The sequence below is a fragment of the Otolemur garnettii genome, unplaced genomic scaffold (assembly GCF_000181295.1).
Source record: "Otolemur garnettii isolate 467f Iridium unplaced genomic scaffold, OtoGar3 scaffold00018, whole genome shotgun sequence".
In the NCBI taxonomy this organism is placed as follows: Eukaryota; Metazoa; Chordata; class Mammalia; order Primates; family Galagidae; genus Otolemur; species Otolemur garnettii.
In genome coordinates, this window is record NW_003852413.1 from 6,085,775 (window position 1) to 6,095,079 (window position 9,305).

The window sequence follows — 9,305 nt, forward strand, 5'->3', positions numbered from 1 at the left end:
AAAAAAAAAAAAAAAAAAAGCCACACATTAGGAAGGTTGAGAACCACTGCTCTAGGGTGAGGTGAAAGCAGGTAATTCTCTATAAATGTCCTTCCTGGCGCTCCTGAGGCTAGTTGTGTGCAAAATGCTGCCTCCTGATACCCTTGTAGTTAACTGCGGCTTCACTTTGCAAATGGATCCTGAAGCCTAAAGGGTCTGGGCTGAGGCTTACTTGTCCCAGGGGGAACCCCCTGCCCAACTCTGTTCTTGGCAATGGTAGCTCCTCTGTGGATGCTTCTGGAGAGGGAGTGGGACTTGGCAGCCTCTGGAGCCCTCCTTTCTAAGTACTTCTCCCTTCCCCCAGCTGGTGCCCCTGGGTGAGTTGACCAAGCATAGCACATCAGCTGTGGATCTGTCCACCTGCTTTGCCCAGATCAGCCACACTGCCCGGCAGCTGGACTGGCCAGATCCAGAGGAGGCTTTCATGATCACTGTCAAATTTGTGGAGGTGCGTGCAGCATCTTCCATGTGTCCTTCCCCACTTCTTAGAACAGTCTCACTACCATGTAGTTTCTCCCACGTTATCACACAAGCAGCCTCCCAAAGCCTGTTTCCTAAATCTCCCAAGTTGTTGAGATTCCCATGTCCCCCAATTGTCTTTCCCACGGCTCAATTCCCCCCACCCATCCCCATCCAGGACACCTGTCGGCTGGCCCTGGTGTATTGCAGCCTTATAAAGACCCGGGCCCGTGAGCTCTCTGCAGGCCAGAAGGACCAGGCCCAGGCAGCCAACATGGTAAGGGCCAGCCAGAGCTGGGGCTGGGGGTCTTGCCAGGTGGGTGTACCAGTTTTGATACAGTTCAGGAAGCTGTGTCCCTGTACCCATGCCTGCCCCCAGCTGTGCGTGGTGGTGAATGACATGGAGCAGCTACGGCTAGTGATCGGCAAACTGCCCACACAGCTGTCCTGGGAGACCCTGGAGCAACGGGTGGGGGCTGTGCTGGAGCAGGGGCAGCTACAGAATACACTGCATGCCCAGCTGCAGGGTGCACTTGCTGGGCTGAGCCACGAGATCCGCACTGGTGTCCGTACCCTGGCTGAGCAGGTACCTTGTCCAACCCCATAGCAACCCTATCCCACCCTGTCCTCAGCCTGAAACCTGGCCCCAGCAGGACCTGATGTCCAGCCCCTGCCCCTTCTTGCACCTAAACACAGGCTCCTGGTGAAATCTCCTGAGTCCCCACTTATGCCCTGGCCTCCCTTCTACCATTTTGTGTCTCCAGCTGGAGGTGGGCATTGCCAAGCACATCCAGAAACTCGTGGGCGTCAGGGAGTCTGTCCCACCTGAGGATGTGAGTGACCTTCATTGCCCTGTTGGCTCAGTGGGTCTGGTGTTGTGAGATTGGGCAGGGCATTGAAGACCTGGGAGTATTAGAGATAAGCTCTACTATTGTTTCTCAACCTTCCTCATACTGCGGCCCATTAATACAGTTCCTGTGGGTCACAACCCACAGGCTGAGAACCGGTAAGCTCTCGTTAGGCTTCAGTTTCTTCCTTGGATGCTTATGGGTCCGGGTTGGGTTACTTCACAGGTTCCCCCAGCACTGCCAGTCACTGTGGGGACTGTAGGGGTGGAGGACAGGCTCAGGCTTGCAGCCAAACACACCTGAGTGTGCATCCTTCTCAGCTGCCTACTAGATTTGCCATCCCACGTTTACAAGCCAGCTGACCTCAGTTCCTCATCTGTAAGGGATATCATGATGTACACCTTTGTTTGGGAGGTTATTTATTCATCAACTATTCATTAAGCACCCACATTGTCCCAGGCATTGATTTATGAATGCAGACAGATCAATGAACAACATGACAAAAATTCCTGCTTTCCTGGAGCTTATATTCTAGTTATGGAGGCTAAGAAGAGCTAAATCAGTAAGCAATGGCTGTAGCTCTAACTATAAATACATACACAGATGCACATGCGTGGAACCACATGCATGTGTGCAGTGTGTGAGATAATGATAAGTCCTGAAGAGAATAATACAACACAGAACAGGGTGGGAAGCATTAGAGGTTGTATTTTTAGATAGTAGCCGGGGAAGGCCTTTCCCAGAGAGGGACAGCTGAGTCAGTCCCATAGGAAGCGTGGGAAGGAGCCATAAGAATTTCTAGGGAAGGCTTGGTGCCTGTGGCTCAAGTGGCTAAGGCGCCAGCCATATACACCTAAGGTGGCGGGTTCGAATCCAGCCCAGGCCCACCAAAACAACAATGATGGCTGCAACCAAAAAATAGCCAGGTGCTGTGGCAGGCGCCTGTGGTCCCAGCTACTTGGGAGGCTGAGGCAGAAGACTCGCTTGAGCCCAGGAGTTGGAGGTTGCTGTGAGCTGTGATGCCACAGCACTCTACTTAGGGGGATAACTTGAGGCTCTGTCTCAAAAAAAAAAAAAAAGAATTTCTAGGGAAGGCTCAATGCCTGTGGCTCAAGCGACTAAGGCGCCAGCCACATATACCTGAGCTGGTGGGTTCGAATCCAGCCCAGGTCTGCCAAAACAACAATGACAGTTGCAACCACAAAATAGCCAGGCGTTGTGGTGGGCGCCTGTAGTCTCAGCTACTTGGGAGGCTGAGGCAGGAGAATCGCTTGAGCCCTGGAGTTGGAGGTTGCTATCAGCTGTGATGCCACAGTACTCTACCCAGGGCAACAGCTTAAGGCTCTGTCTCAAAAAAAAAAAAAAAAAAGGAATTCTAGGGAAGAGCATTCCAGGCAAGAGGGAACTGCATAGGAGAGGATGCTGAGTGTAGACCAGGTCTGGCAGGGTCACGAGCCATGCTGCTGAAGCAGACTCAGCAATGGGGAGAGGGAGGCAGAGCAGTGGGCAGGACTGGCTGCTGCAGTTGTTACAAATGGAGCACAGGAAAGCTCTTGGCCCCTGGCTCCTAGGGGTCAGGGCAAGGGAATGGGGTGGGACAGAAATGGATCAGAGCCAGATGTGCCCACACCCTCTCCCAGGCCATTCTGCCCCTGATGAAGTTCCTGGAGGTGGAGCTTTGCTACATGAATACCAACTTGGTGCAGGAGAACTTCAGCAGGTCTGCAGCAGCCCCTACCCTACCACCCCTCCCATGGGCCCCTCCTTCTGCTTAGCATCCAGTCTGGGGGATGGAGGGTGAATTTCTTTGGTGACTTCCCTTAGGCATTGTAACCAACCTCTGCTCAGATGCTCAATCCCAGGGACAGGGAGCTCATGCGTGACCTCTCAAGCCTGTGCTAAGTACAAATCTGCCTACCCTCTCTACCCTAGTTCTGGCCATCTTCAGGGCTGTCCTAACTGCTTCTCTCCCTTCTGATGTTATAAGCAACTGGTGTTCCTTGCTTTAATGCCAGAGAACTTCTAGTTAGGGGGTCTTTTTTTTTTTTTTAAGTTAAGATGTCTTAGGCCTGGTGCAGTGACTCATGCCTATTATCCCAGCACTTGGGAGGCTGAGGCCGGTAGACTATCTGAGCTCACAAGTTTGAGACCAGCCTGAGCAAGACCCCATCTCTAAAAAATAGCAGGTGTTGTGGCAGGTGCTTGTGAAAATCCCAGCTACTTAGGAGGCTGAGGCAAGAGGATTGCTTAAGCCCAAGAGTTTGAGGTTGCTGTGAGCTGAGCTGTGATGACATAGCACTCTACCAAGGGCAACAAAGTGAGATTCTGTCTCCAAAAAAAAAAAGATGTTTTAAAGCAGGGACCCAGAACACCTGGCAGCAGGGTGGTAGTTGGGGGAGGTCTGGCACATGGGCTCTGGACACCTGGGTTCAGACTCCAAGTACACCACTGCTCAGTGACCTTGAGCAGTAGCTACTCCAGTCCTCAGTGGAGATGATTAATGGTCCTGACCTTTACTGAGGATTGAATGGGTCACGTGAGGTGCTGAGAACAGTATCAGTACAAGGGAAGTGGTCAATGACTGCTGGCCATATGATGATAAGTGATAACAATGCCCTCCACATGGATGGAGGCCCTGTCCTTCTGGAGTCCTCCTGCTCTGCCCCATCAGTACAGCTACGGCCCATGGAAATCCAGCCATCTTTGTTTCTTTTTTTTTTCTTTTTTTGAGACAGAGTCTCACTATGTCACCTTTGGTAGAGTGCCGTGGCCTCAAACTCTTGAGCTTAAGTGACTCTCTTGCCTCAGCCTCTCAAATAGCTGGGACTACAGGTGATTGCCACAACACCCCACTATTTTTGTTGTTGTCGTTGTTTAGCAGGCCCGGACCAGGTTCAAACCGGCCAGGGTGTATGTGGCCGGCACCCTACCCACTGAGCTATGGGCACTGCCATTATTATTATTATTATTATTTTTGAGACAGTCTCACTTTGTCACCCTTGTTAGAGTGCTGTAATGTCATAGCTCACAGCAACCTTAAACTCTTGGGCTCAAACAGTTCTCTTGTCTCAGCCTCCTGAGTAGCTGGGACTACAGGCACCCTCCACAATGCTTGGCTATTTTTAGAGACGGGGTCTTGGTCTTGCTCAGGCTGGTCTCGAACCCATGAGCTCAAGCAATCCACTGGCCTTGGACTCCCAGGGTGCTAGGATCACAGGCATGAGCCACCATGCCCGGCCTCACTCATCTTTGTTTCTTAGGCCATATTATGCTATTATGCCATTTGTTTAGGTTTTTTTTTTTTTTTTGAGATACAGTCTTAAGCTGTTGCCCTAGGTAGAGTGCTCTGGCATCATAGCTCACAGCAACCTCTAATTCTTGGGCTCAAGAGATCCTCTTGCCTCAGCTTTTCTATTTTAGTAGAGATGGGGTCTTGCCCTTATACAGGCTGGTCTCAAACTCGTGAGCTCAAGCTATCTACGGGCCTCAGCTTCCCAGAGTGCTGGGATTACAGGCGTAAGCCACTGGTATCATGCCTGGCCCATTTGTTCAGCTTTTTCTTTTTCTCCTTTTTGAGACAGAGTCTCACTCTGTCACCCTGGGTAGAGTTCTGTGGTGCTCATAGTAATTTCTAACTCTTGGGTTCAAGGGATCACCTTGCTTCAGCCTCCAAAGTAGCTGGGACTACTGGCACACGCCACAACACCTGGCTGATTTTACTATTTTTGGTAGAGACTGGGTCTTGCTCATGTTCAAGCTGGTATCAGACTCCTGAGCTCAGGCAATCTACCTGCCTTGGCCTCCCCTCCCAGAGTGCTGGGATTACAGGCGTGAGCCAATGAGCTGGTCTCTCCCTCCCCCCCACATAAACCAGCATTAAATTTCTACCGAGATAGATTGCTTAGTGTATCCATTTCTGTCATTTCAAGTCCTTAAAAGGACTGTGTTGGTTGCTTCGGTTCTCCCTGCAGGGCAGCACAGGTGCTCATCCACGCTGGGGTGCTGAAATCTGTTTGCTGTGGCTGCTCCTCACTGGGGCCCAGCTTCCTTCCCCATCTGCCCATGTCCTGGCCTTGTTTGTTGGTTCCATAATCCTGCTAAGGAGGGTCTTCTCAGAGGCTGAGAGACACATTGGCTGGGACTGACCCCCGCTGCTCCTGCTCCTTTCAGGAGACCAGCCCTCCTCCCTAGCCTCACCTGGGGGACAGGAAGTAGAGGGTAGCATGGGCCTAGGTCCCAAAGGCCTCCTGTTTCTCAAGATCATGTTTGCTTCCTCTTCCTCCTGTCTGGTAACTGGCATCCCTCTGGCTCCCACTCCAGTCTTCTGACCCTGCTCTGGACCCACACGCTCACGGTGCTGGTGGAGGTGGCTGCCTCCCAGCGCAGCTCATGTCTGGCTTCAAGCAGGCTGAAGATTGCCCTGCAGGTAATAATGCCAGCGACAGCGATAATAGCCCTGGTGGGAGAGAGAGCCTGGGGTCACCTCTGATGTCTCCCACCAGAACCTGGAGATTTGCTTCCATGCAGAAGGCTGTGGCCTGCCGCTCAAGGCCCTGTACACAACCACTTTCCAGGTAGGGGGTTTTTGGCAAGCTTCCGGGTAGGAGGTTGGGGGAAGCCAGTCTTTCTGTGCTCACCTGTGGCCAAGGCCAGCTACATAATTTATGGGGCCCACTGCAGAATGAAAAGGTGGGCAGGCCCCTTATTCAGAACTACTGGCTGAGCACAGTGGCTCACGCCTGTAATCCTAAGCACTCTGGGAGGCGAAGGTGGGTAGATTGCTTGAGCTCACGACGTTTGAGACTAGCCTGAGCCAGAGTGAGACCCCATCTCTACTAAAAATAGAAAAACTGAGGCAAGAGGATTACTTGAGCCCAAGAGCTGGAGGTTCTGTGAGCTATGACACCATAGCACTCTACTGAGCGTGGCAAAGTGAGACTGTCTCCAAAAAAAAAAAAAAAAGATTACAAATTTTAAGATGGTAAAGACAGTAGAACATTAAACCAAGAGTGATCCTTCTAAGCACAGGCACACACCTGTGAAGCCAGCCCTGTCTGTATCTCTTTGATGCTGTCTGCTTGGGCATGCCTGAGGGTGCATCCTTACCTGTGGTCCCATCACCCCAGTGCTTTCCATTTCAAACTGATGTCTCACCCCAGAGGGCAGGACTGGGCTATGGTTGGGTATAACAATTCAGGCAGATTCTTTGGAGGTACCTGTCCCCAGGCTCTGCAGAGGGACCTGGAGCTGCAGGCAGCCTCCAGCCGGGAGCTCATCCAGAGGTATTTCTGCAGCCGCATTCAGCAACAGGTGAGCTCCCTCTCCTTGGTGCTGTACCTACTGTGGGCCTTCCCACCACCCCCAGCTGACCCTGCCCATACTCCTGTTCCCCAGGAAGAAACCACCTCTGAGGAGCTGGGGGCTGTCACAGTCAAAGCCTCTTACCGTGCCTCTGAGCAGAAGCTGCGTGTGGAACTGCTCAGCGCCTCCAGCCTGCTGCCCCTGGATTCCAATGGTGACTGGAGGCTCCCCATTGGCCACTCTCCATGTCCTGTGTCCCAGCATCCCTGGGGCCTCTTTTCACATGGCAGGAGCTCTGTGCATTTCTCTTGGTTACCAGGAGGGGTTGGTGATAGGACAGCTGTGGTGCTGGGGGCAGGGTGGCTGGAGACCCTCAGCCATCATTCCCTTCTTTGGGCTATTTGCCAGGCTCTAGCGACCCCTTTGTCCAGCTGACCTTGGAGCCCAGACATGAGTTCCCTGAGTTGGCCGCCCGGGAGACCCAGAAACACAAAAAAGACCTTCACCCACTGTTTGATGAGACCTTTGAATTGTGAGTCCGTACCCCTCTTCTCCCAGTCTGGACTCTCTGAGGTCTGCTCTTCTAGACTGGGGCTAATGGGCCCTGAGATAACCACTTTTGGGCCCAATGGGGGGGACACCCAGAGTCCCACATGTTGAACTCAGAGGCTCCTAGGGAAAGGTCTTATTCCTGAGGCGCTCAGGGACCTACTCTCTGTTCCTCAAGACAGGTAGGTCATGTCACATGGCTGAGAAATGGCTTTGTAAAACAGCCCACAGACTGGCATTTTTCTCCTGGCCTTGGCCTGTCCTTAACTAGGAAGTGAACCCATGTGTTGGGGTTGGGGATGGTGGTACTCAGGGCAGGCATCTGAGCTTGACTCTGTCTTTCTCTCTGCTAGCCTTGTATCTGCTGAGCCGTGCCGGAAGGCTGGGGCATGCCTCTTGCTCACCGTGTTGGACCATGACACACTGGGGGCTGATGATCTGGAAGGGGAGGCCTTCTTGCCACTGTGTGAGGTGCCTGGGGTGACTGGCTCTGAGGAGCCTGGCGAGGTCCCTCAGACCCGCCTACCCCTCACATATCCCACACCCAACGGTAGGCTTGAGTGGGACCCCGGGAGAGATAGGGTCAGAGAAATGCTTCCCTGGAGGTGGAATCTAGTGGAATGAGCTATGGGGTCTAATTAAGAAATCAGTGAGGACAGTGCCTGTGGCTCAAAGGAGTAGGGTGCCAGCCCCATATGCCGGAGGTGGTGGGTTCAAACCCAGCCCCGGCCAAAAACTGCAAAAAAGAAAAAAAAATTCAGTGAAATTTAAGCTAGGCCAAGTGTAATATGACTGTCTTTGGAGGTAAAGGGTCACCAAAAGAGTTGACTAGGGTAGAAGGGTGTGGGTCCCTCTGAACAGAGGGGACCCCTGTACCTGTGTACTTATGAGAGCCAATACTAAGCACTTCATACATGTTAACTCTACGAATTCTTATAACCTATGAGTCGGGTATTATTAGTGCGTTCACAGATGAATAAAATGAGGTGCTAGCTAATGAGCTAGCTTCATGTTCTCCCATAAAAAGAGTCACCAACCACCTCAGGCACATCAGCTTCTAACACTACAATTGGGGCAGCACTCTGTCAGGCTTCTAGTCCTGCCTGTCAGGCCGTGTCTTGTGTTGCTCACTCGTTGGTGGGTGCACGGGGCAGTGCTGTGTCCCCACCCACACACCAGGCACTGCCAGTCCCTAGGTCTGACCAGCAAACTCCTTTTTCCACAGGGGACCCAATTCTGCAGCTGCTGGAGAGCCGGAAGGGTGACCGAGAGGCCCAGGCCTTTGTGAGGCTGAGGCGACAGAGAGCCAAGCAGGCCTCCCAGCATGCCCCAAGGGCAGGGCAGTAGCAGGGCAGGTTAAGGGTGAGGGTGGGGCTGGGTCCCCAATAGGGAGCAGTCAGGGCTTTCTTGTAAGGTCTGGGGCTACCCCTCCCCCCAGCATGTTAGTATTAACACAGGCCCCCTGGGTCTCCCCACCAGAGCAGGGCCCAGTGAGAGGGGCACATTGGCATTGTCTCTGCTCTCCACCATACCTATCCAGGCCGTAACATTTTCTGCCATATCCCAGCAGCAGAGGGAGCATCTCGGGACCCTGATCCCCTCTTGGAAAAACTGCTCTGGTGGTCAGGGTCTTAGGCCATCTGTTTCCCAGCCTGCCTGTTCCAACCACTGGCAGCAAGAGGAGGGGAGGCTCACTGGGTCCAGGGCTATAGACACAAAACCTTCTGGGAAAGGGAGAGGAGACCCTGCCAAGTATAAGGCTCCACCTGCCCTGTGGGAGGAGGAGTGGTGTCCATTACTAGAGGGAGCCTTGGTTCTTTCCCCAGGGGCTCTCTGAGAGAGAGAGCTGGCAGGCAACAGGGCTGGCATGGAGGGATGGAAGCAGCAAGGCCAGTTTGGCTAGCTTTGTGTATGAGAATACCTCCTCCCTAGGACAGCATCTGCCACCTAGAAACTTTCTTAGCAAAATAAACAAATAAAACCAATCCATTGCCCAAATTTTACTTTTGGCCTGCAGTGGGGCCCAGAAAGCTAGTCAGGCAGCATTTCCTCCTTCCTTCCCTGAGGCCTGGCCTATTCTTACTCCCCCATGCTCCAAAGCCACAGACG

The 9,305-nt window shown here is 52.8% G+C and overlaps 1 protein-coding gene across 4 annotated transcripts in view; it reads left to right on the forward strand.

Moving 5' to 3' along the window:
- UNC13D (unc-13 homolog D) overlaps window positions 1-9,305 on the forward strand; it is a 16,475-nt gene extending 7,170 nt beyond the window's left edge. Inside the window, exons 21-32 of one of the 4 annotated variants that reach the window (XR_001161111.2) lie at window positions 344-487; window positions 677-775; window positions 878-1,084; window positions 1,263-1,331; window positions 2,987-3,066; window positions 5,667-5,772; window positions 5,849-5,920; window positions 6,544-6,656; window positions 6,741-6,861; window positions 7,056-7,179; window positions 7,550-7,746; window positions 8,422-9,305. Coding sequence is in view for 2 of the 4 variants with exons in the window: in XM_003786579.3 (XP_003786627.1) it covers window positions 344-487; window positions 677-775; window positions 878-1,084; window positions 1,263-1,331; window positions 2,987-3,066; window positions 5,667-5,772; window positions 5,849-5,920; window positions 6,573-6,656; window positions 6,741-6,861; window positions 7,056-7,179; window positions 7,550-7,746; window positions 8,422-8,543 (1,425 nt within the window). In the remaining 2 variants the exon portion in view is untranslated. The remainder of the gene's footprint in view (window positions 1-343; window positions 488-676; window positions 776-877; window positions 1,085-1,262; window positions 1,332-2,986; window positions 3,067-5,666; window positions 5,773-5,848; window positions 5,921-6,543; window positions 6,657-6,740; window positions 6,862-7,055; window positions 7,180-7,549; window positions 7,747-8,421) is intronic. The other 3 variants (XM_003786579.3, XR_002772394.1, XM_023511077.1) reach the window with 3 other exon arrangements.